The sequence below is a fragment of the Rhinopithecus roxellana genome, unplaced genomic scaffold, assembly GCF_007565055.1.
Source record: "Rhinopithecus roxellana isolate Shanxi Qingling unplaced genomic scaffold, ASM756505v1 contig4880, whole genome shotgun sequence".
Lineage (NCBI taxonomy): Eukaryota > Metazoa > Chordata > Mammalia > Primates > Cercopithecidae > Rhinopithecus > Rhinopithecus roxellana.
Genome location: NW_022143628.1, coordinates 3462 through 30855, shown reverse-complemented (window position 1 = coordinate 30855; position 27394 = coordinate 3462). Strand labels below are relative to the sequence as shown.

At 42.9% G+C, this 27394-nt stretch overlaps 1 protein-coding gene and 1 non-coding gene across 2 annotated transcripts; one reads left to right on the top strand and one right to left on the bottom strand.

The window, feature by feature from the left end:
• Positions 1-877: 877 nt before the first annotated feature.
• LOC115896100 (transformation/transcription domain-associated protein-like) lies at positions 878-27394 on the bottom strand. Its single transcript, XM_030926543.1, has 12 exons — positions 27375-27394; positions 18781-18891; positions 16927-17031; positions 15583-15666; positions 13640-13696; positions 11289-11414; positions 9637-9714; positions 9369-9457; positions 8419-8515; positions 4911-5049; positions 3443-3521; positions 878-1108 (listed from the first exon to the last, which is right to left on the bottom strand). The coding sequence occupies exons 3-10, from the start codon at positions 16942-16944 to the stop codon at positions 4951-4953; spliced, it is 648 nt and encodes a 215-aa protein (XP_030782403.1). The 5' UTR covers positions 16945-17031; positions 18781-18891; positions 27375-27394; the 3' UTR covers positions 878-1108; positions 3443-3521; positions 4911-4950.
• Positions 24305-24409, top strand: LOC115896101. Its single transcript, XR_004056072.1, has one exon. It is a non-coding gene; the product is annotated as a small nucleolar RNA U13 (small nucleolar RNA).

The window sequence follows — 27394 nt, the reverse complement described above, 5'->3', positions numbered from 1 at the left end:
GTGGAAGGCTGGTAACATCTGGACATCTCCTTTGTGCCAGGTAAAGAAAAAGAAAAGTGCTGGTTTACTCCCAACACCATCTCCATTTTGCAAGTGCAGAGTATGGCTCAGGAAGGCTGAGTGACTGGCCTGACAGGCATGGCCTGGATTTCACCCAGGACTACAGGCCTCATCCCACCAGGGCACCGCCACCACCCCCGGGGCTCAGGAATCACATCCCTCATACTCTGGGTGTCTCCCCAGAGATGTCCACAGCCAGTCTAGCACTTGGGTACTATGCCTCCAGAAAAATAACTCTCCTAATTACTTGCCAGGAAGTGTGCTAAGAGCTTTCAAGCACTGCCTGATTTAACTCCACAGCGATCCTATGAGGCAGATATCGCCACCTCAGGGGAAAAGATGAAAAAACTGATGGACAGAAGCGAGGCACCTGGGGAGCCTGGGTCTGAACCTAGGTGGTCTAACTCCTGGGATCGAGCCTAGCAATCGAGCCGCCCCTACAGCACTGGTTCAAGTTTAGCCACAAGTCGGGCATGGTGGCTCACACCTGTAATCCCAGCACTTTGGGAGGCTGAGGCAGGAGGATCACTTGAGGCCAGGAGTTCAAGACCAGCCTGGCCAACATGGGAAAACCGTGTCTCTACCAAAACATAAAATGTTAGTTGGGCGTGATGGTGCATGCCTATAATCCTAGCTACTTGGGAGGCTGAGGTATGAGAATCACTTGAACCCAGGGGGCAGAGGTTGCAGTGAGCTGAGATCACGCCACTGCACTCCAGCAAGGCTCTGATTAAAAAAAAAAAAAAAAAAAAAAGGTTTAGCCACAAACAGGATAGACTGCAGGATGGATGATACTCTCAGAAGAGCTGGTACCTCTAGCATCCGCATCAGGACGTCTCTCCCATTGCCGCTCTCCTGCTCGCTCTTGGAACGGATGCAGTCCACCAGGTTCAGCAGGAGCTTGCAGGACATGGTCTGGATGCTGCTGGGCAGGGACTCATCGTCGATGTTCTTGGCGAAGAGCTGGACCGCGAGGGAGAGGTCGCTGAGGGGCAGGTGCTGGCGGACATGGTGCACGAGGTCAGCCAGTGTGCTGTAGGCGAGGGGCCTGCGGGCAGAGACCTCCGCTAGTGCTCATTCCCATGTGACCATGCCTGCTGCAGCAGGCCACTAGGGACATCACCATCTGCCCCAGGAACACCACCACTGGGACGACACAGTTACATGGCCCGTTTTCCCCACGTTACTCTCTCCCAGATACATGACGGAAGAGGGCTCAAGTTTTGTACTGATACCTCCATCTTTACCTTCCAAGCTAAAAGGTTAACTTTATGCACGCCATAAAGTTGCTAACAGATGCTGGCACATACAGCTAACCCAAGGAGGAATATTACCAGCTTGATCATGCACTGAATGGGCTTTGTTGCTCAAAAATAAATACGACAGGTCAATCGATCTTTATATATGATGACCACTTTACAGAAACACAGTAAGAATTTTCAGGCTATGAGTTTTTCCCCCCACTAAACACATGGACACCTGCCATGTGCCAGATGCTGGGCTAGATGCCAGGGACATCTCAGTGACCAGAGCCCCTGCCCTCAGGAAGCTTACTTACAGCAGATAAACACACAAGAAATAAGCTACACAAGTTAATAAGTGCTGGGGGAGATGCAAAAAGGATACATGAGGAAGATAAGAGGGGGGAGCTATTCTTAAACAGGGTACCAGGACAGTTCCTTTGAGGTGGCATCTTAAAGACAAAAAGGGGCCATAAGGTAAAAATCCAGGGAAATTTCCAAATGGAAGAAACAGGAAAGATAAAGACCCAGAGGTGGTAACTGCCTGAAGTAGCCAAGAAGCTATAGGGGCCAGTGTGGCTGCAGCACACCAGGGAGGGCAGCTGTAGGGGCCAGCATGGCTGCAGCAGGTCAGGGAGGGGAGCTGTACAGGGTGGCGTGCTGCAGCAGGTTGGGGAGGGGAGCTGCAGGAGCCAGTGTGGCTGCAGCAAGTCAGAGAGGAAGGACCAACACAAGATGTAGAACAGGTGGACAGAGCCAAATCACACAGAGACTCAAATGCTATGGTCAAGAATTTGGGTTTTGTCTAAGAACAACAGAAAGCTACTGGAGGGCTTCGAGCAGGAGTAACATAATCTAACATCCAATTCTAGGCAGGTTCAACCCCAAGTTACAAAAAATGTCTATTTTATAACAACATTGTCTACAGAAAACAGTGAGAAAACTGTATCATATTCAAAGGATCCTAAACATTTTCAAAAGATCCATCACACCTTCCTCACTGGAAGCAAAATATGACAAATATTGATCCATTTTATAATGTAAAGATGATTAAATGTTAATTTTATGCTTTAGAAATAGTAACCATTATCACTTTTTTTTTTTTTGAGACAGAGTTTCGCTCTTATTGCCCAGGCTGGATTGCAATGGCATGACCTCGGCTCACCACAACCTCCACCTCCTGGGTTCAAGCAATTCCCCTGCCTCAGCCTCCCGATTAGCTGGGATTACAGGCATGCGCCACCACACCCGGCTAATTTTGTATTTTTAGTAGAGACGGGGTTTCTTCATGTTGGTCAGGCTGGTCTCAAACTCCTGACCTCAGGTGATCCGCCCACCTCGGGCTCCCAAGGTGCTGGGATTATAGGCGTGAGCCACTGTGCCTGGACACAACTACTTTTTTTTTTTTAAGTGTAAGAAACAAAGATTATACGGACATACATTAAGATTAGCAACATTACTTCATCTCCCTGTGCAGGACCAAAAGGTTTTCTTCCCTTCTATCTTCCAGGTAGGTTATCACAAAAAAATTTTTTTAACGAAAAAAGATGCATTATACAAAAAGCAAAAAACAATAATAAAGTCAGATAAAGCGTTACCTAAAATTTAAATCAAGATGATTACTCTGATTTCTTCCTTTAAGCTAAAGAACAAAAAGTAATCTAAGGGCTTTCCAAAAATCCTGCAATTCTTGGCTGGGCACAGTGGCTCACACCTGTAATCCCAGCACTTGGAGGCTGAGGCAGGCAGATCACCTGAGGTCAGGAGTTTAAGACCAGCCTGGCCAACAGGGTGAAACCCCATCTCTACTAAAAATACAAAAATTAGCCAGGTGTGGTGGTAGGCACCTGTAATCCCAGCTACTCGGGCAGCTGAGGCAAGGGAGAATTGCTTGAACCCAGGAGGCAAAGGTTGCAGTGAGTTGAGTTTGCACCACTACACTCCAGGCTAGGTGACAGAGTGAGACTGAGCCTCAAAATAAATAAATAAATAAAACAAAAACAAAAATCCTGCAGTCGTAAACCTAACAGGTGTGTCAAGGCCCAACAGCCTGTGTTCACTGAAACACTTGTAACATGAAGTGCCAGTAACTGATGTTCCTGGCATTTAACCAATCAGATATTACTGGTTTAATCTCGTACCTTAGAGTCTCTCGGGCAGTATATCCTGAGCCAATTAGTATGGATTCATCAAACAGCTTGTCCATGCAAGGAATGAACTCTAGAAGACAAACATCCATTGCACAAATCACTAAAAAAACCAATTACACATTAAATTACTTTATAGTGCTTTCAAAAAGTAGCTAGCCCGCAGTCTGATATGCAACCCAGGCCTGAAAAGGGACAGAGAGGAGACCAGAAAGGCACAAATGCTATTTCAGTCTAACACAGCAGCTCTACTAGGCCACACCAGCCACCTACTGTCAAAGACGCAGTCAGGGTCATGTTCAGGGTCAGAGATCAAATTAAGAATAAATCAGCTTGGAGTCCCCAGGCAGAGATTTCACCTCTGGCACTTAACCATGGGCACATCCCACCGTCCTTAAACATTGCCACCACCCTCCCAACCAGTTTGGAGAAGAGAATGGGATCTCTTAAATGCTCCTTTACTACCCTGAAGCATACTGAGAAGACCTAAGAATGTTTCTCTACATAAATCACAAAGGTCCAGGCGTTTTTACAATGTTCTCACAGATATGAGTCCCAGGTTACGGTTCCCGATTCCCTGGATGATGCTCACCAGAATCCCCACCGGGGTTCCTCTCTTGCTCTATTCCTGCAGGTGGAACCACCCCTAAACTTACTCTCTGCGCCCTTGCAGGCCTGAACCTAACCAGGGTTCTATAGAAACAGCCGGTCACCACTCAGGGACAATTCAGGCTTCTGAGGATATGCAGATGGGGCAGCGACAGCATGTCCACACTTGCCCTGGGGAGCTCTATTAATACAATGATCCCAAAGAATGTACAGGTTCTGCAATAAGCCTCACACAAAGCCAGCTGCAGTAAGTCAAATAAAGTACACTTTCCACCAGCTCATAGCCATTGAGGGTCACACCTGTCCCAGCACTTTGGAAGGTTGAGGAGGGCACATCACTTGAGGTCAGGAGTTCGAGACCAGTCTGGTCACACGGTGAAATCCCCCTCTACTAAAATAAAACAACCAGGCATGGTGGTGGGTGCCTGTTAATTCCAGCTCCTTGGGAGGCTGACCACATGAGAACCGCGCCTGGCTGAGATCTGATGTTTTAAAAACGGGAGTTTCCCTGCACAAGCTCTCTCTCTTTGCCTGCCACCATCCACTAAGTGTGACTTGCTCCTCCTGCTTTCTGCCATGACTATGAGGCATCCCCAGCCAGTGGAATGTAAGTCCATTAAAACCTTTTTTGGTAAATGCCCAGTCTTGGCTATGTCTTTATCAGCAGCGTGGAAAACAGACTAATACAGGGAGGCAGAGAAGGAGAGGAAAAGAGGGGAAAGAACAAACCCAAGACAGCAATGAAGGAAGCAGGGACACATGGAAACCTCGCAACACAACTATGGAACGTCAGCCGAGTCCCCAAAGACGGCTGTAGCATCGGCATTTCAAGACAAGACAGGTTCGGACGTACGGTTTCTCAGCTCTGTGGTGAGGATGTGTTTTGGCAGCAATCAGAAGCTCCTTTCTGAGGTGTGCAGTCTCTGCGGACAATTTGAAAGTAACTGGAGCATTCCTTTCACCATCTGCTGAGAATACTTAGTCACCAACTCCTGTAGAACAGAGTGAGCCAACACAGGTTACACGGATAGGAGAGTGTTGAGAAAAATTAAAATGTTATTAGCTTCTTAAAATTCAGTAAGACCTTTGGGAGGCCGAGGTGGGTGGGTCGCATGAGGTCGGGAGTTCGAGACCAGTCTGGCCAACATGGTGAACCCCCATCTGTACTAAAAATACAAAAATTAGCTGGGTGTGGTGCGCACGCCTGTAATCCCAGCTACGTGGAAGGCTGAGGCACAAAAATCGCTGAACCTGGGAGGAGAAGGTTGCAGTGAGCCAAGATGACGCCACTGCACTCCAGCCTGGGCGAAAGAGTGAGACTCTTGTCTCCAAAAAAAAAAAAAAAAAAAACATTAAGACTAAGCTTGACTCAAGTGACCCTCATAAAGTAGCAGGCCTACTTACACAGCAATATCCAAGAAGTTTTAATGGTATGTGTGTGCATGTATACAATGCCATACGGGAAGGAGGTATAGCCGCAGAGCAGTCTCTTTTACATGGTGAGAGACTGTGGATGCCTTCTTTGTACTTCTCTGTATTTTTCCCAACTTTCAACAGTGAACATGTATTACTTCACTGTTGAACAGAAAGACAATTAAGTACTGAAAGATTTTTATTTTTAGAGATGAGGTCTCGCTGTGTTGTTCAGGCTTAAGTGTGGTGGTATGATCAAGGCTCACTGCAGCCTCGACTTCCTGGGCTCACGCCATCCTCCCACCTCAGTAGCTGGGACTAAGGGTGCATACCACTATGCCTGACTAATTTTCTTTTTCTTTTCTTTTTTTTTTAGAGATGGGGTCTTGCTATGTTGCCCAGGCTGGCCTCCAACCCATGGGCTCAAGCAATCCTTCCACCTTGGCCTCTCAGACTGCTGGAATTATACGCATGAGCCACCATGCCAGGCTTGTAAGAGTTTTAAAAGTAATTGCTTGTTTACTCAGTCATCCCAGTAATGTAAGTTGTGAACAACAGTGAAGCCAACTTGAGCCAACTCAGAACAGCTCTAATCACAATCTTCTTTTGGGGTGTCAGCAGAAGGCCACTCACCAAGATAATGCAAGCTGACTAACATGTCAAGGGGTACCTAATTAAGACTTTTTACACCAAATGTTCCATTTTCGTCATGTAAGCTATCATTATCTAGTTATATACATTAAAATTAAGGGGGAAAAGGTTACAAATGCTTTCAAAAGTAGTTTTTATTCTAAACAATTCAGCACCTGTTTTAATTTTTATTTTTCTGAAATAAAAGCCTTACAAAAAGCATAAATTACAATCCAATTCCACTGATATATATGAGTACTGAATTTATTCCATACTATAGAACAATCATGTAAGAATTCTTTTCAAAAACACTAATAGGAGATAAGGTATTTTTTCCTTCAAGTTCTTATGATTTAAATAAGGACACAACTATGCATGAAAAATGAAACAAAAATCCACCATACAGGCTCCTCAGAAAAGCACCCAGAATTTCATTAGTTTTACTGATAATGCTCCACCACACAGGCTCCTTAAAAAAGCACCCAAAACTTCTTTTATCAGTTTTATTGATAATGCCTTTTAAATTCCAATCTCTCTCACACCTAGCTGCCACAACACACAACTTTTAACAGCAGCAAAAGTCAATGAACCAAATAGGTTCATACAAAAATCTGCATGTAAATGTGTATAGCTGCTTTATTAATAATGGCCAAAAATGAAACAGGCAAATCCATAAGGACAGAAAGTACATTCGTGGTTGCCAAGAGCATGTAGTCAAGGAAGGCTGCTGATGGGAGAGGGTTTCTTTTCGGGGTGATGACATTATTCTAAAATTGGATGGTGGTAATGGTACATATCTGTGGCTAAACTAAAAACTACTTAATTGTACACTTAAAGAGGTGGAATTTTATGATACATAAACTGCATCTCAATAAAGCCGGTTTTAGGCCTGCCTCACACCTATAATCCTAGCAACTTGGGAGGCTAAGATGGGCAGATCACTTGAGGTCAGGGGTTCGAGACCAGCCTGGGCAACATGGCCAAACCTCGCCTCTACAAAAAATACAAAAATTAGCCAGGCGTGGTAGTGCATGCCTGTAATCACAGCTACTCCAGTGGCTGAGGCACAAGAATAGTTTGAACCAGTGAGGCAGAGGCTGCAGTGAGCTGAGATTGTGCACTGCACTCCAGCCTGGGCAACAGAGTGACACTCTGTCCCAAAAATTAGTAAGTAAGGCCGGGCGCGGTGGCTCAAGCCTGTAATCCCAGCACTTTGGGAGGCTGAGACGGGCGGATCTTGAGGTCAGGAGATCAAGACCATCCTGGCTAACACGGTGAAACCCCGTCTCTACTAAAAAATACAAAAAACTAGCCAGGCGAGGTGGCGGGCACCTGTAGTCCCAGCTACTCGGGAGGCTCAGTGAGGCAGGAGAATGGCGTGAACCCGGGAGGCGGAGCTTGCAGTGAGCTGAGATCCGGCCACTGCACTCCAGCCTGGGTGACAGAGCAAGACTCTGTCTCAAAAAAGAAAAAAAAAAACTGTAAGTAAATAAATAATAAAGCTGTTTTTAAAAACATTAGAAATAATCTGAATACTCATCAGTTGGTGAATGGATAAACACACACCGTGATACATCCACACAATGAAATTCTACCACTGCGGATTGAGTTGCATCCTCTTAAAATTCCCATGTGAAAGCCCTAACTCCAAATGTGACTGTATCTGGACACAGAGTATTCAGGAGGGGATGAAAGTTCAGTGAGGTCACAGGGCTGCAAGCCGTTATCTGGCAGGACTGTGGCCATGTAAGAGGAGGAGGAGAGAACTCTCCCTCTCTGTTCACCATTGTGAGGACACAGCAGAAGACGGTTGTCTGCAAGGCAGGAAGAAAGCCCTCACAGAAACCTTGATCTCAAACTTCCAGCCTTCAGAACTGTGAGACAACTGCTGCTGTGTAAGCAACCTAGCCTATGGGATTTTTGTTAAGGCTGCCAACCAAAGACAACTACACAGCAATAAAAGGTAATCAGTAAAACAAGGTCCTATCTCAACATTACTGCTAAGTGAAAGAAGCCAGATTTAAAAGGTTGCAGACATCAGACACTGGACATTTCCATTTATATGACATTCTAGAAAGGACAAAACTATGGGTACCAAATAAATTCGTGGGTTTGCCAAGGAATGGAGGTGGTGGGAAGAAACTGACAACAAATGCATAACAATGGAATTTTGGAGGGTGATGGAAACGTACTGTATTTTGATATGTTAGTAATGATTGCCAACATCTGTCAATTCCTAGAACTATACACCCACAAAAGGTGATTTTATTGTATGTAAACTATCTCAGTAAACCTGACATAAAAGTCAATGACCTTACCTGGTAAATCCTGATGATGTAAGCTAAAAATGACAATGTTTTAATCTGAGCAGCAATGAAGTCAGCGTACAACTCCTTGTTGTAAAGCTTATGTTGCCTGAATAAGAAGAGAACAAAAATATTACCTCTCAATTTCGGGTGGTGTTAGTATTAATTAAAAGCCTGTAACCATCACTAAACCCAAAAGATTGATTTCCACACAGACCCAAGCAATACAGCAGCAATAGCAAAGGTGTCTACACTTTTCCTGCAATTCCAAATAACATACAAGTTTTAAGGGAACACACCCAACAGTTCTCCAACCCTTTCCATAGCAGTTACAACGTGAATCCCACAAAGCCAGTGCCAGGCCGGTCTACTCAATCCGCAGAAAGAATTCGTGTTAACATCTGCTCAGTGCAAGACCCCGACTAGGGCCATGGCCATGGCCAAAGAGGATTCCTCCTCAGATCCTGCCCTCAAATGACACAGCCAGTTTGGCTCCAAGTCAGGAGAGTGCATGAAGACAGTCTCAGGAGGAACATCCTTAGGTTTGAGAAAAAGCTTCACCAAGAGGCTTCAAAGGATGAACACAGCCTATCTGGAGATGAAGGCTGACGGGGAACTGAGGATGTAAAGAACATTCTAGCGCTCAAGCTGAACAATCAGCAAGAACAAAGACTTGAAGATGAGCAAGGTTTGGATATGCCACAGCTGTTATTGAGCACAGTTCACACCTGACGACGTTTCTAATTTACAACACACCAAAATACGGGCTATTATCTCATCTTTCCAAATTAAGAACAAAATAGCTAAAACTGTCATCTCTGAAATCAGGTGCAGAAAGTCAAGAGTGTGTATTTTACCAAAATTTTATCACTCATAATTTTCATGTCTTAAGAATGACAACAGCAAGTATATTTTTACTTGGAATCCAGGCACCGTTGCAGCTGGCTACACTGACGCCTCACCTGGCTTGTGCAGACACCTGAATGGCAATGGTGTTCATGATCAAGGGCACAAACTCAGCAACAACATTGTGGATGTTCAGTTTGTAGAGCTAAAAGCAAACATACCAGATTTTCATACATCTACACTCTGCTATGGCAACAAAATTTGGCATACCAAAGAATCATCACATTATTTAGCATGTGTGTACTCTACACATCTTTTTGCCCCAGATGTCAATTTTCTCATAAGAAGCCCCAAATCCAAGAGACTAATGAGCAGTACACATACCTGATACATTAAAACAACAATGATGGGCAATTCTGCCAACACTTTCAGAGAAAGTGATCCCCTCGGAATGATGGAATGCTAGAAGACAGAAACGGGTAGGATCTGGGTTACCATTGCAGCATTTAAAATAGCCCCCACCAGTGCCCACTGAGCATCACCCACTGAAAGAGAGAGAACAGAAAACAGTGACACCCCTTTGTAAATATTTGTGATGAAAGATCCAAACTATGTTGAAAACAAACAATGCAGAACTATCATTTAATGTAATTTAATATGAAAGTTAGTTTTTTTTTGTTTTTTTTTTTTTTGAGATGGAGTCTCATTCTTGCCAGGCTGGAGGGCAGCGGTACAATCTCGGCTCACTATAGCCTCCACCTCCTGGGTTCAACCAATTCTCCTGCCTCAGCTTCCCAAGTAGCTGGGATTACAGGCACGAACCACCACGCCCAGCTAATTTTGTGTTTTTTAGTAGAGACACAGTTTTGCCTTGTTGGCCAGGCTGGTCTCAAACTCCCGACTTCAGGTCATCCGCCCACCGCAGTCTCCTGAAGTGCTGGGATTACAGGCATGTGCCACCGTGCCCAGCCTAAAGGTTTTCATAATTTTCTACATAATCATTTGTAAAAACTTCAGGAAAATATGTTGAAACTTGGAAATTCAAATCACCTGAGAAATTTTTAAAACAAATACCTATGATTTTACTTATTTAAAAGAACAGCACAAAGTACAATTTACCCAGCAGTTTTATTCAAAGATATTTATAAAGAGAAAATGCTTACAAATAGAAAAGTGCAACAGCCCTAATACATAAGGACTCATGAAACAAGGAAAATGTTAGGCTCAAAATACAAATAGCCAATGGACATGAACAGACAAGGAAAAAAAGAAAATACAAAGAAATGATACTCAGAAAACAAATTTCTAATTAAGAACAACGAAAGGAGGAAAGCTTTATTCAAAGTTTCTCGTTCATCCTAGCACAAACTGAAACACTCTGTACAACCATTTCAGCAAAACAAACATGGATAATATTAATTCAATCACAAAAACTGTCATAGTAAATGCTCAAAACATGTTACCTATGTGGCAGACACCACAAATATACGATACATTACCTGCGGACCATGCCAGCATTACCTTCACAAAGTCCGTGAGACAGGTTTTTCAGATAACGAGAGGAAAAATAAGGTCAGAACGCAGGTTCGTTAACTTTCCTGGAGTCAGAAAACCCCAGTGGGTGGGGCCGGGACATTGTACTGGAGCTCTCTGTCCCAGAGTCCACATTCTCAGTCACTGAGCTATATACTTTTATCTATAGTTTAAGGGACTTTATTTATGTCAAAAGACTCAAAGCTAAGGGACAGAACAGACACCCCACACCTGGTCTGCTGCTGTTCCCAGCAGGGTGATCCTGGGTTTCAGTAACAACCTTATCTTTCTAGCCTGGCATCAATGACACCAGACAGGTCATTTTCACCCCTCCCAGGCTGCAGAGGACCAGTGATGCTTTGCCAGGCACACATGTTTATTTGTCTTAAATGCCTCCACGTATTTAAGGGGAAAAAAAAGAAAAAACTTAAATGGTTTAACAGGCCAGTATCTTAAACTACAGGAGCCACCGGTAGAAACAACTCAGTTAGTGAGACACTTACTGTTCGAGTCTCGCTGTCCTCACGCTCCGGGTTGACTTTCACAGCAATTGTCGTTATCATACCAACCATTTCTGGGGGAGGCACTGTGTTCTCGGGGATCACTTGAGGGTTCTCAAAGTAGCGGTTCTACATAAAAATAACAAAAATATTTTTTCCTAAAGTCAACCCAATATTCATTCCAAAGAAAAAAGCAAAAAAACACCTGACTCTTTGGTGGAAAAAAATAGAATGTTCTACATTTTTATGCTGCACCAACTCCACAGGATTTGGGCTCAGTCATTCATTTTCCAATCCCCCTTAAAGCCTAAACCAACACCCACTAGATGTTTACTCTTCCCACAGGACCATACAGATAACACAACAGGGACCAGGTTCTCCATCTTCAACAACGGAAGACCAAAGCTTGTCTAAAAGTATTTTCTACTCCTTTTTCCCTGGCTAATAAATGATTGAATATAAACCATATCACATTCCTACCACAGTGAGGTAGGAAAGAAGGCACTCCATCCCTCTTGGGAAGAAACTATGGGCTGGCAGTCCCTACTGATTAACTTTTCACTGTCTAAATAGAGATCCAAGAGTGAACAAACAAAACACAGGACTTTTTTTTTTTTCTCGAGACAGAGTCTCACTCTGTCGCCCAGGCTGGAGTGCAGTGGTACGATCTTGGCTCACTGTAACTTCCGCCTCCCAGGTTCAAGCAATTCTCCCCGCCTCAGCCTCCCAAGTAGTTGGGATCACTGGCACGCACCACCATGCCTGGCTAATTTTTGTATTTTTAGTAGAGACTGGGTTTTTCACCATGTTGGCTAGGCTGGTCTTGAACTCCCAGCATCAGGTGACCCACCCACCTGGGCCTCCCAAAGTGCTGGGACTGCAGGGGTGAGCCACTGCACCTGGCCAAACACAGGACATTTTTAAAAGCCAGGACCTCACTGCCATCGTTCACTCTCAGTGGATTTTGGATTTCACGTTCAACAAGGCAGTTGCCTATGAAAAGCAGTGCTCAGGCTCTGACAGGAGAGCAGGCGGTGGGACGCGACAACTAAAAGTCACTAATTTTAAGTTTTATACATTCTCCCCAGACTGAAATCCTTTAAATGCCAAAGAGTCAATTTTATCCTATATCAATTTGAAAACTGTTTTTTGTTTGTTTTCTTTTGTTTTTTTGAGAGGGAGTCTTGTTCTGTTGCCCAGGCTGGAGTGAGCGCAGTGGCATGATCTTGGCTCCTGGCAAGCTCCGCCTCCCGAGTTCACACCATTCTCCTGCCTCAGCCTCCCAAGTAGCTGGGACTACAGGCGCCTGCCACTACACCCGGCTAATTATTTTGTATTTTTAGTAGAGATGGGGTTTCACCATGTTAGCCAAGATGGTCTCAATCTCCTGACCTCATGATCCACTTGCCTCAGCCTCCCAAAGTGCTGGGATTACAGGAATGGGTAAAAACTTTTTAAAGATTAAAAAAGAAATCTTTAGGCTGATTGCAGTGGCTCACCCCTATAATCCCAGCACTCTGGGAGGCTGAGGCAGGTGGATAACCTGAGGTCAGGAGTTCAAGACCAGCCTGACAGACATGGTGAAACCCCGTCTCTACTAAAACTACAAAATTAGCTGGGTGGAGTGCTGCACGCCTGTAATTCCAGCTACTTGGGAGGCTGAGGCAGGAGAACTGCTTGAAGTCAGAAGGTGGAAGCTGCAGTGAGCAGAGATTGTGCCCCTCTACTCCAGCCTGGGTAGAGACCCAGTCTCCCCGCATCCCCTGCCAAAAAAAAAAGAATTATGATTCCCAGAAGAAGGGTCTGGAAGAAGCTGTTCTTCTGGCAAGAGTGTTTACTTCTAATAAGCGGGAAGGAGATGAGGAGATTTCCTTTTCTACTCCACAAACCTGTATACTGTGGCACTGCTTGTAAGAGTTAATGAGATCAAAAAAAATGTTAGTAAAATTTTAAAAAAACACTAAAAATAAACACCACCTCCCCAAAAAGTCTTCAAGCCTATAAATTCAACCGTCTTTAAAATGCACAAAGTGAAAAACAAAAGCAAAATCTCCATGTCAATGGTTGCTTACAAGTAAATGAATTATGAAAAGTTTTTTTCCAAAATTGCTACAATAAAAATATATTGCCTTTATGTACAAAAAAAGTATTTACATGAAAGAGAGAAACTAAAAAAGCTATTGTTTTGAATGGCTGACTTATCAACCTAGCTTTTAACCATCACTAAACATTCCCCATTCTAAAATAGTATCCCCTCCCCAAACACTATTTCTCCAACCCAAATGTTCTAAAGACTGTTTGGAATAAGGAAGTATAAACAAATGTAACTAATTAAAACCAAAGTGAAAACATACCACTACTTTTGGAAGCTCCTTGTAAATCTGTTTCACGAAATCCAGAAAATGATGAATCTAAAAAAAGCAGATACTTTCATTACAGGAAGATATTCATAAACAGAAAATACCTATAATAAATAAGAAAAGTTGTAATTGTCTTACTACATAAGAACTCATAAGAGAGGTAAGGAAAATGGTGGGCTCAAGATACAAATAGGCAATGGATGTGAACAAACAAACAAAAAATAAGTAAATATAAAGTACTGATAAACAGAAAACAAGTTTCAGATTCAGGAAGAGCGTAGAGTTGAAAATTAAAATAAATGCCAGTCTTTGCCTTTCAAAAAACAGTAATACACATGCTTGACAGGATGGAATGAGAGACAGACTCTCATACTGTGGGACCATAAACTACTGAAACCTTTCTAGAAATCGGTTTAACACAGGAGCATTAAAACTTCAATGCTTCTGCCTTGGTAATTCTCCTACAAAGCTAGTCTATGAAATAATTTGAAACAAAGGTATTCCATAACAATCATTAAAATAAGAAGTGTGAAATACCTTCAATATCCAGAAATAAGGACACCCATAAGAAAGAATACTCTGTACCCATTAAAAAATAATTGTGGCTGGGCACATGGCTCATGCCTACAATCCTGACACTTTGGGAGGCCGAGACTAGAGGATCACTCGAGGCCAGGAGTTTTAGACCAGCCTGGGCAACATAGAGAGACCCTGTCTCTACAAAAAAAAATTTTTTTTAATTGTATACAGAATTTTTTATGACTGTGAAAATGTTCACACTTAACATAAAGTGATCAAGCCATACGATGTTATATACAGTATTACCACAATTATGCAGAAAATACACAAACACATTAAGGTGAGAAAAAGGAAAGAAAAGGCCGGGTGTGGCAGTTCACGCCTGTAATCCCAGCACTTTGGGAGGCTGAGGTGGGCGGAACACATGAGGTCAGGAGTAACAGACCAGCCTGGCAACATGGTGAAACCCCATCTCTACTAAAAATACAAAAAAAAAAAAAAAATTAGCTGGATGTGGTGGCATGAGCCTGCAGTCCCAGCTACTCAGGGAGGCTGAGATAGGAGAATCGCTTGAATCCGGGAGGCAGAGGTTGCAGTGAGCCGAGACTGCACCACTGCACTCCAGCCTGAGTGACAGAGGAAGACTCATCTCAAAAAAAAAAAAAAAGAAAAAGAAAGAAAGAAAGAAAAAGAAAAGGAAAGAAAATCACCAAGATATAAAATCCTGTTTTTGAGATGGCAGGAATCCTATTTCATCTTTATACTTTTAATTTCTATTTTAAGTAATTTAATTCAATAAATAATTTTTAATTGTAATAAGTAATTTAATTTCTATATTAAATCATCTGTAACAGGCACTTACTTAGGTTATCATCAGAGAAGATATAATTATGGTAAATGTATACTTGCTGCTTACTGTATAGGTAGATGCCAATCTACCTATACAGTAAGCACTCTGCTAAGAACTTTAAATTTTATGCCTAATTCCTCAAATGACATTTTAAGGATGTCATTTTACAGAAAAATTTCTAAAAGGTTACAAACTTAACCAGTGTCACACAGCTACTGAATTGCAGAGGTGAGATTCAAACCCGGCTCTGGCTTCAGAGCCCACATCTTAATCCCTGTACAACATAAAATGACTTGTACATCATATGCATAAATACCAGAACAGCCCAAATAACCTGTCAGTTTGGTCATTTAATACATTTCAACTACGGAACCAATTTAGCAAAGTATTGATAAATACATTTTTTTTAAAGTCAATATTAAACTCATAAAGAAATGCCCCAAACTTAGGCTATATTTCTATACTTGAAAACAGCATGCGTTCAGTCAACTTTGAGAAAGCAAAAAAATTCACAGAAGGAACATGCTGACACACTTTATAAATGCTATCAGGATTTTAAACAACTTACTTCTTGTGTGATCGGTGGCCTGAACTGTTTGTGTAGCTCAATAATTATTCTTAGACAAATAAGAACATTTTCTTCATTTTCCGTCTAAAAAAAAGCATTTAAAGAAAGTTATACTTCTGACAACCAGCTTTAAAGACTAATTCTCTAAGCAGTTTCTGCACACACACTTTCCATCAACCAGCTTCCATTGGATTTGCTGAAAATTTACCAGCTCACAGAACACAGTTGTTCCAGACAGAAAGCTTCGTGCGCCACAAGAAGGGAATCTCACCAGCCAGCTCTGCATGAGTAACCTGCACAGGGGCTTCACTGGCCTTCATGGCAAGTGGCACCAGGAGCTAAGGACTTCCTGGCCCAAATGACACTTACCGTTGTTAGACAATATTGTGAAAAGACCAGTAAAGAATTATTGGGCAAGCACCATGGACTGGACCCTGTGCTAAGCACCTTACAAATGCTCTGTGAGGATGGGGTTCCATCTACATTTGACCTGTGAGGGAGCAAAATCTCAGGGGTTAAGCAATGTGGCTGGCATGACACAGCAACAAAGTGTCCCAGCCAAGACTGAATCCAAACTCAACTTTCCAAGGGGCCCAGAAACACGACTGAAATCTAACTGCATCAAGACTGAGAGGGCGAGGTGGCTCACGCCTGTAATCTAAGCACTTTGGGAGGCCAAAGCAGGTGGATCACGAGGTCAGGACTTCAAGACAAGCCTGACCAACATGGCGAAATCCTGTCTCTACTGAAAATACAAAAATCAGCTGGGCGTGGTGGCACGGGCCTGCAATCCCAGCTACTCGGGAGGTTGAGGCAGGAGAATCACTTGAACCCAGGAGGCGGAGGATACAGTGAGCGAAGATCACACCACTGACTCCAGACTGAGCAACACAGCGAGACTTCATCTCAAAAAAAAAAAAGGCTAAGAGAAGCAAGAAAACAATTTTGGAGGTGCCAGATAGATTCACCCTAAGGATGTCAGATACTCTTTATGAGCATCTACTAGGTGTAATGCGCTGCACTGGAGATATACACGGAAAGAACAATGCAAGTGAGCCACTCACTGGGCGTCTGTGGGCCCACACCTGGCTCACCGTCCACAACCGTTTCAAAGATACCACTACGTCTAGCCAATTCCTCAGTTAACTCGATGATTTTCAATTAAGTAAACTTTCTGAGTGGAGGAAATGGGGGAAAAGGGACATTAAGAAAAAGTTTTACTCCTGTGACTCGGAATTTGGGCAAAAGATAAAAACAGTTGTATAATGTTGAAATTTACCATAAAAAAAATCAGTGAAAGTTTTACATGCGGCTATACGACAAGAATGAATTCTCAAAAGTTACCTCTAAAAAGCGAAACATCACAGACAAAACATTTTTTGTGTGAGGACGAAGATGTTCGTTGGTTGGTATTCTATGAATTATTTCAAGTACTAGCTTCCGCAGTTGCTGGCAAGAAAAAATAAATAAATGCAAGGATAAAAATACTTCTAAGCGTTCCAAATTAATTATCTTACACTCTGCAAGTGTCACACAGCTGTTTACACCCAGCACTAGCAACAAACCACCATCCTACAATATGGACCCAATTTTTGAAACAGTCCTAGAAACTACTTAAATGTAACCCAAAGTAAGTACTGCAGATGATCATTTTTAGTATTTCTACAACTCTGTACTGACTCTTAATCGACTAAACCAATTTCTCCTCTTCCATGGCTTATCAGTAAGTCCAACAGACGGACACTGGTGTACGAACATGGAGTCCACTGAAGATAAAAGAGCAAAACACAAACTGAACATAGTTTGGGATCTCCCCTTACCATCTCGCATTAGCTTCCATAATGCTATCACCAACCACCTTGGGCCCAAGGACTAGTTACATCATGAGCTGTGCTAAGCTTCTGTGATTCTGTCTGTGGAGCTGACAACTAAAACCTCAAATACATAAGGTCTTGCACCAGTATGATATAAAAATGCTTTATTTACTAAGAAGCTGGTGTTATGGGAATGTTTTTTAAAAGTTATTTTTAAGAACTACATGCTGAAATATTTATAGAAAAAGTAGTAGGCCAGGTGCAGTGGCCTGTAATCTCAACACTTTGGGAGGCCGAGGTGGGTGGATCACCTGAGGTCAGGAGTTCGAGACCAGCCTGGCCAACATGGTCTCTACTAAAATACAAAAATTAGCCGGGCATGGTGGTGTGCGCCTGTAATCCCAGCTACTTGGGAGGCTGAGGCAGGAGAATTGTTTGAACCTGGGAGGCAGAGGTTGCAGTGAGCTGAGTTCGTGCCACTGCACTCCAGCCTGGGTGACAGAGTGAGACTTTGCCTCAAAAAAAAAAAAAAAAAAAAAAAAAAAAAAAAAAAAAAAAAAAAAAAAAAGTATATACACATATATACACACACACATATATACATATATACACACACGTGTGTGTGTATATATATATATATATATAATGGGACTATTTCTAAATGATCAAGGCAGGGAGGTACAAACAGTGTATTGGGGGTGTGTGGATAAAACAAAATTGACCATGAGCTATAAGAACTGACATTAGGCTAGGCGCAGTGGCTCACACCTGTAATACCAGAGTTTTGGGAGGCTGAGGAAGGAGGACCTATTGAGCTCAGGAGTTCAAGACCAGCCTGGGCAACAGAGTAAGACACCCATTCTCCACATAAAATTTTTTTAAAATTAGCCAGGCATTGTGGCGCACACCAGTAGTCCCAGCTACTGGGCAGACTGAGGTGGGAGGATCACCTGAGACCAGGAAGTCAAGGCTGCAGTGAGCTGTGATGGCACCACTGCACTCCAGCCTGGGTGTCAGAGTGAGACTTTGTCTTTAAAAAAAAAAAAAAGAAATGACATTAATAAGATAATAAGATTGGAGTTGGGCAACAGGTATGGGAGGGGTCATTTCTTCTTCTGTATACATTTGCACTGGTCTATAACAAACAGTGTACACACATACGACATCAGTTGGCAAATGTGAATAATATAAATTGTAAGAGACGTCCCAGACAAAAATCAAACCAAGACATGTAACTGAGGAGGCAGCGGTCTTGAACAAAGTTAGCCATATGTGATAAACCCTCTTTCATTTTTAAGTGGAACCGTAAATTTTCTGAGTTAATTCGTAACCAGTCACAATCCCAAAGCACCCTTGTCTTCTCAGTGGTATTTTTTTACATTACCTGTGCTGGTTTCTCCTGAAGAAACTGAACTTCTCCATCTTGAAGAAATGTAAGGAATCGAGGGATGATATGTTCTAGGAATGTAGAATATTGAGGAGATGACGTGACATTCTAATTGTGCAAAAATAAAAGAAGACTCCATTCAGTTATGTGTACGTATCTTCATTTCAAATTCACTCAATATAATAACTAACTGCAAAGGAATATAAAACATTTTAGCCAAAAGCAAATTTGTGCTATTGTATTATTTAGTAATAACATAATTTTAAATTAGGATGGTTGTATTTCTGAAATCCAGTTCAGGAGAACTAAATGCTAACTTTTACTATTAAAATTAGAAATATCAATGCTTTGGGAAATGCTGAACCTGGAACCCATTCTAGCTTGGCTCTGCTACAATCTAAGTATGAAACCTCTACGAAGTTATTTAGCTTCTACGTCTCCGTTTCTTGATCTGGAAAAATGAAGAGACTGAGCAAACTAACATATTAGTTAGATGTATATTCATTATGTACTAATTAGATGTATACTAATTACATTATAATCTAATCTAATCCATTATTGGTCCTAGTACTGATTTTAAAAGGAGAATAGGAAGGGCTGGGCACTGTAGCTCATGCTTGTAATCCCACCACTTTGGGAGGCCGAGGCAGGAGGATTGCTTGAGCCCAGAAGTTCAAGACCAGCCTGGGCAACACAGCAAGACTCCATCTCTACAAAAAAATTTTTTAAAAAGCTGAGAATTGTGGCACGTGCCTGTGCTGTGGTCTTAGCTACTCAGAGGGCTGAAGTAAAAGGATCACCTCAGACTGGGAGTTCAAGGCAGCAGTGAGCTATGATGGTGCCACTGCACTCCAGCCTGGGCAACAGTGTGAAATCCCATCTCTATTTAAAAAATAATAAAAAATAAAAAAAGGAGACTAGGAAATAAAACTATAAAGTGAAGATACTAGGGCAGTTTCTGGATCCCACTTAGGAAGTAAAAACTTTGGACAGTTACCTAAACTCTCTGAGGATGTCATTTCCCGCCTTCCTTACAGGACTATTGTGAAGACTGCATGAGTTAATACATGCAAAGTTTATGAAGTTTCTAACACTGCCTACGGGAAATGCTCGTAAGTGTTGTGCTGTTATTTACAGAGCACTTATGTGCCAAATACTGTGTTGTGTGCCTTTTAGTCTTTCTCATTTAGTCTGAGATGGGTATTATCTCTAAGATAGGTATTATCTCCATTTCACAGATAAGGAAAGAGAATCTAAAGGTTAAGTTTTCAAAATGGGCACACTGGCTGGTCTGTAGTCCCAGCTACTCAGGAGGCTGAAGTGGGAAGATCACTGGAGTCCAGGAATTCCAGGCCAGCCTGGGCAATATAGCAAGAGCTCATATCAAAAAAAAAAAAAAGGTAAAGTTTTGGAAGTGGATTCAAATCAAGTATATCTAACACCCAAATTCTTTTTCTTGTTTAATGCTTCACTTATTCATTCAACAAATATTTACTGAACTCCTATCATGTACTCAAAAGGGATAAAATAATGAAGAGAACACATAATATTCATGTCATCAGAGATGGGGGAGGCAGCAGCAGAAGTAAGACAGGTATCAAACAAAAAGACTAAGGATACAGAACCATGAAGGGGGTTGTGTCAACAACTAAGGGAACATATAACTGTGAGACATCATTTACTAAATGTAACCAAACGCGGAGGACACCTTCCTGAAGAAGTGACACTTAACACTAAAACTTGAAAGGCAAGTAGGAGTTACCCATGAAAAGGCAGAAAAGATTCTAAGAAAAGCATATGCAAAGGCACAAAATCAAGCGAAAGCACGAGTGTAAAAGGCATAAACAGAGTTCAGCATCTTGGAGAAGGAAACAGAAAAGAAAGGAGTTCAACTTTTAAGGTTTTTCTGAGACAGTCTCACTGTCGCCCAGGCTGGAGTACAGTGGTATGATCTTGGCTCATTGCAATCTCTGCCTCCAGGATCCAAGCAATTCTCCTGCCTCAGTCTCTCGAGTAGCTGGGACTAGAGGCATGCGCCACCACACCTGGCTGTTTTTTTTTTTTTTTTTTAAGTGGAGATAGGGTTTTCACCATGTTGGTCAGGCTGGTCTTGAACTCCTGATCTCAGGTATCCATCTGCCTTGGCCTCCCAAAGTGCTGGAATTACAGGCATGAGCCACCACACCTGGACTGGAGTTCAACTTTATTTATTTAATTTTTTTTTTGAGACAGTCTCACTCTGTCGCCCAGGCTCGAGTGCAGTGGTGTGATCTCGGTTCACTGCAAGCTCCGCCTCCCGGGTTCACGCCATTCTCCTGCCTCAGCCTCCTGAGTAGCTGGGACCACAGGCGCCTGCCACCACACCCCGCTAATTTTTTGTATTTTTGGTAGAGATGGGGTTTCACCGTGTTAGCCAGGATGGTCTCAATCTCCTGACCTCAGGTGATCTGCCCACCTTGGTCTCCCAAAGTGCTGGGATTTACAGGCGTGAGCCATCGCGCCCGGCCTGGAGTTCAACTTTTACTATCAGGAGTTTGACAAGCTGGTGAGAACAGACACCTGGGCGGTTAAATGTGGGGCTAAAGAGAAAGATCTGGAGTTGTCTATCATATTATGCAATTTCAGAAGAGGGGTCTGTAAAGGAAGGACAGTGAAACAGTCAAAAATCAGAAAGCAGTATGGAGCAAGGAAAGAAAACCACTGCGGGTTGTTTTGTTTTGAGACGGAGTTTCACTCTTTTCGCCAGGCTGGAGTGCAATGGCACCATCTCGGCTCACTGCCACCTCTGCCTCCCAGGTTCAAGTGATTCTCCTGCCTCAGCCTCCGGAGTAGCTGGGATTACAGAGCCCACCACCATGCCCGGCTAACACACGTAAGCACCTGTCTCCTGGGCCAACCTGGTGTAGATTTCTGGGGCCTCCACTCACACAGAACACTGTATGGGAGGCGGCCCCAGGAATGTGCAGAAACCAAACAGCTTATCTCTAAGCATTCAGTGAATGTGTCGGGCAGAAGAACTGTGTTTGGCACCTTTCATCCCTAAAGGTTAAGACTTTTGATGAAACACCCACAATCAAGGATTCAAGGAAAAGAGGGAGAAGATTCATGCTGGAATACTGAACTAACTGCCAGGTTATCAAGAAGTCAAATATATTTGCATATAAGTCCATATTAACTACTGATTACACAGCTTTCAAATATCTGCATTTCAAATTTCTCCAATAAGGCTAGGCACAGTGACTCATGCCTGTAATCCTAGCACTTTATTTAGGAGGACAAGGTGGGACTATCGCATGGGCCCAGGAGTTCAAGACCAACTGGGGCAATATAGCAAGACCATGTCTAAAAAAGAAAAGAATTTATCCAGTTAAAACAATTCACTCAAGCTGGGCATGGTGGTGCCCGCCTGTAGTCCCCACTATTCGGGAGCTGAAGCAGGAAGATCATCTGAGACCAGGAGTTCAATGTTGCGGTATGCTAGGATAGCACCTGTGAATAGGTACTATACTCCATAGCAACACCCTGTCTCTAAAAAAAATTTTTATAATCAAAAAAGATTCATTCAACAAGCTGCCTGGTTATTCTGCAAGTATCTCAACTCAGCCACCAGCTTTTTGATCCAGATAAATTGTTCACGTGATTCCTAACCTGAAGGTTTGTCTTGAAAGATGGCCCATTTAATAATGAAGCTGTAAGACTCCTGAAATCACTGGGAGTTTTTAAAATTTCACTCACCTCATTTAAACATTTTTCTGGGGTGGTAGTAATTTAGAGAACTGCTTCTTTTTTTTTCTTTTTTTTTGAGACGGAGTCTCACTCTGTCGCCCAAGCCGGAGTGCAGTGGCACTATCTTGGCTCACTGCAAGCTCCGCCTCCCGGGTTCACGCCATTCTCCTGCCTCAGACTACAGGCGCCCGCCACTGCGCCTGGCTAATTTTTTGTATTTTGAGTAGAGACGGGGTTTCACGGTATTAGCCAGGATGGTCTCGATCTCCCAACCTCGTGATCCACCCGCCTCGGCCTCCCAAAGTGCTGGGATTACAGGCGTGAGCCACCGCGCCCGGCCAAGAACTGCTTTTTGATGGTCATTCTAGTATTTAATTCTCTGAAGAATTCAGTCATCTGAATTTCATTTAAGGTAAATGTTGACACACAGATTGCAAAAGTCATTACTTGGAAAAGCCCTAACTATACTGCCTCGCAAATACAGATACATATATATATATGTAGATTATGTATTTATATATGTAATATTATATACATGTAATATTTTGAAACAGTGTCTCACTCTGTTGCCCAAGCTGAAGTGCAGTGGCATGATCTCTGCTCACTGCAACCTCTGCCTCCCAGGTTCAAGTGATTCTCTGCCTCAGCCTTCCGAGTAGCTGGGACTACAGGCCAGGCACGTGCCACCATGCTCGGCTAGATTTTTGTATTTGGAGACAGGGTTTCATCATGTTGGCCAGGTTGGTCTCGAACTCCTGGCCTCAAGTGATCCACCCGCCTCAGCCTCCCAAAGTTCTGGGATTACAGGCGTGAGCCACCACACCCAGACTTGCCCCACTAACTTTTAGTTGTTAATCAATGCATCTGAGACCAAAAGCCAGGAAGGAGATAACCTGATAACTGCAAATCCTAAAAAGGAGAATAAAGTCTCAGAACCTCAAAAGGGTCAGATATTTACAGATATTTAATCCAGATAGCCGTATGTCCACGCTCAGAGCCCTGACTCAAGGGCTTGTTCCTGCAGGTTCACAGACTGCCCATTTCAGCCTCTCCAACAAACCTGCCAGGACTATGGTTCTCTCAGATCAGTTCTTCCAACAAAATGCAGAATGCAGGCATATCCTCTTCTGCCTCTCACCTTTTTATAAATATACGTATTTTTTAAACAGCTTGTTTTAGCAGCTTGGGCAGAAGAGAAAGCTCTTTAGCTAGATCTCTAAATATCTCAAGGTTTTTTTCTAGCTCAGCTCAAGGCAACAAGTCCTTGAAAATATCTATTAAAAAAAAGCTAAAATACTATCCATTAGTACAGATAGTAGGGTATTTGATTTAACCCCACCAGCATGTATTTAACGTTTATTAATACAAAAAACCTTATGGAAGCTAGGGAACATTTTCTCTATTGTTCTTAGATTATTATCCTCACATTTTAAAAAAAGAAACATTGGCTGGGCGCAGTGGGTTACACCTATAATACCAGCACCTTGGGAAGCCAAAGCAGGAGGTTTGCTTGAGCCCAGAGTTCGACCAGACTGGGCAATATAGTGAGATCCTGTCTCTCTCTCAAAAAAAAAAAAAAAAAAAAAAAAAAAGAAAGAAAGAAAGAAAGAAAGAAAGAAAGAAAGAAAAATTAGCCAAGCATAGTGTCTCACACCTGCAGTCCCAACTACTCAGGAGGACCACCTGAGCCCAGGAGTTCAAGGCTGCAGTAAGCTGTGATTGCACCACTGTACGGCAAAGACCCTGTCTCTTAAAAATTTTTTTAATCAAATAAACAATAAAAATCAGAAACATGATCCTTTTGTAGTTTGTAAGCATGATGATTGGGGTTTGACGCTTATGTGTGAGACGTGCCTCCCTTAAATCTTGTTATGATGTCAGCACATTACCCCATCTGATGTGAAAAAAATAAGTAACAAATGTGACTTTCTCATCTGTCTATGAGACTAACTGGTACCCAGGTGAACCAAAGAGTTGGGCAAAATACAAGATAACTTTTTTCAGGTGTTGGATTAGGGGCAATACCGGAGCATGACTCCCAGGAGAAGGGAAAATTCACATGCTGAGCCCCATGACCACCATGGTTCTCTGCCTAGGTACGATTTTCCAACTGGAGTTCAGCAAGCTGGGTCCAAGCAGGGGTCACAGCCTGCTGAGCTGAGGAGTAAAATCCTTAGTGTTTAGGAGAGCTAAAGTGGCTGGAATCTGCAGGGCATAGCACCAGAGAAAAGCAAATCACAGAGCAGGCCTCCAGTGAAGCAGCTGAGGACTGGACTGCACACACACAGGGTGACACTGCCTGAAGCTTACCCACAGCGTACCTGCTTCAAGACTGAGAGATGCGGCCGGGCATGGTGGCTCACGTTTGTAATCTTAGCACTTTGGGAGGCCAAGATGGGCGGATCGCCTGAGGTCAGGAGTTCGTGACCAGCCTAGGCAACATGACGAAACCCCATCTCTACTAAAAATACAAAAATTAGTGGGTCGTGGTGGTGCACACCTGTGGTCCCAGCTACTCCAGAGGCTGAGGTGGGGCCCAGGAAGTTGAGACTGCAGTGAGCTGTGACCACACCACTCTACTCCAGCCTGGGCGACAGAGGGAGACCCTATCTTAAAAAAAAAAAAAAAATTGCAAGGTGAATGAAGATACATCTAGATATCTTCATTACATGCTAGATAACATCTGGCAATGTTAGAGAATGCTGGATTTCAAGCCTAGCCGGAGTGCAAAGACCTACTTAACATCTTAATAACATCCCAGAAACTCACACATCCAGCTAGACCATGTCCTAGAATATGGCCTATTCTAGATCAACGCCAACAAAGCCTAAAATCAGCCTCTGATGAGATCCAAAGGCAGAATTTGAAGGTTGAATCCCACCAAGTTAGAGACCTGGGAAAAACCTTGGGCCATCCACAGATCCTCCCCAAAGCATAAAACCAATCCTATGCAATTCAGTGGGATCAGCTGGTAACTGAACTGCCTCCTACGACAAAACACTGACATTCTTCAGAGGGAGATAACAGGCTCTAGAGTCCCTACGATGTCTCACATATAATGTCCACTGTACAGTAAAAAAAATTACTAGACGGTAGGGAACAGTGGCTCACATCTGTAATTCCAGCACTTTGGGAGGCTGAGGCAGGAGTTTGAGACCAGACTGGGCAACATGGTGAAACCTCATCTCTACAAAATATACAAAAATTGGCCAGGTATGGTAGTGCATGCCTGTAGTCCCAGCTACTCAAGAGGCTGAGGTGGGAGGCTCACCCAAGCCAGGAGGTTGAGGGTTGCTCTGAGCCGAAATGGTACCACTACACTCCAGCCTGGGTGACAGTAAGACCTTGTCTCAAAATATATAAATATATAAATTACTAGACAAGGAAACAGGATAATGAGGCCCACAGCCAATAGAAATTGACCTTCATATAGCCCAAATGTTGGCTTTAATACATGAAGACTTTAAAACACAGCCCTCATACAGTAAGTGTGTTCAAAACATAAAAGAAAAATATGGTCTTAATAAATGAGGATGGGGAATCTGCAGATAAATGAAATCTATAAAGAACTAAAGGGAAATTCTAGAACTGAAAGCACAATAGCTAAAATTTTTAAAAATACAAAACATAAACTGAAATTCTAAGAAAAACCCAGCAGGCTGGAGATAACAAAAAAATTCTCAGAAGATCAACAGAAATTATCCAATCTAAAGGACAAAAAGAAAAAAGACTGAAGAAAAATGAAAAGTGTCTGAGGGACACGCAGTACGTATAAAATTGTAGGATATGTGGTCCACAAGAAAGAAAGTTCTTTCTTGATGAAGGTCACAGATGATCCAATTAGCAGAACCAGAAATGACATCCAGATCTCATTGCAACAGGAATATACCATCAATTACCTGAAACACAACAAATTTACAACATAAATCTGAGTCCATCTCGGCCAGGCACAGTGGCTCATGCCTGTAATCCCAAGCACTTTGGGAGGCCAAGGCAGGTGGATCCACCTGAGGTCAGGAGCTCAAGGCCAGCCTGGCCAACATAGTGAAACCCCATCTCTACTAAAAATGCAAAAATCAGCCGGGCACAGTGGTGCACACCTGTAATCCCAACTACTTGGGAGGCTAAGGCAGGAGAATCACTTGAACCCGGGAGGCGGAGGTTGCAGTGAGCCAAGATCACGTCACTGCACTCCAGCCTGGACGAGTCAGACTCCACCTCAAAAGACAATAAACAAGCCAGGTGAGATGGCTCACGCCTGTAATGCCAGCACCTTGAGAGGTTGAGGCAGGTAGATCACCTGTGGTCAGGAGTTCAAGGCCAGCCTGACCAACATGGCGAAACCCCGTCTCTACTAAAAATACAATAGTACCCGGGCGTGGTGGCAGGCACTATAATCTCAGCTACTCTTGAGGCTGAGTCAGGAGAATCGCTTGAACCTGGAAGGCAGAGGTTGCAGTGAGCCAAGATCACGCTACTGCACCCCAGCCTGGGCGACAAGAGCGAAACTCCATCTCAAACAAAAACCAAAAAAGAGAAGAAACTAAACACAAGAATAATTTGAGTACATCCCAACAGGCACGGTAGCCTATAAGAGCTATCATATTTTAAAAATGAAAAAATGTTGTTAAAACAACCAAAACAAAACTTACAACCCTCAACACCGTGTGGGGTTCGCTATCATTAGTGTGAAGATGGAAAAACACTGTGTACAATGTTTCAAATGTCAGTTTCGAAATATAATAAATTACTTGAACAAAGACAACGATCTTTGAGTTGCTAGTAAAAAGACTGACAAAGCAGGAACAGGAAAGTGCATGACAGTATTTACCTCAAAAGAAAAATACAAAATATAATGCTCATACCTCAAAATTTTCACTAACTT

Bases quoted from the DNA above. Each gene is read 5' to 3' on its own strand.
- LOC115896100 (XM_030926543.1), bottom strand. The intron at 13,697-15,582 runs GTAAGTTGTTTA...TGCTTTTTTTAG, and splicing joins GGCCACCGATCACACAAGAA to ATTCATCATTTTCTGGATTT. The intron at 8,516-9,368 runs GTGAGGCGTCAG...CTTCTTATTCAG, and splicing joins CAGGTGTCTGCACAAGCCAG to GCAACATAAGCTTTACAACA.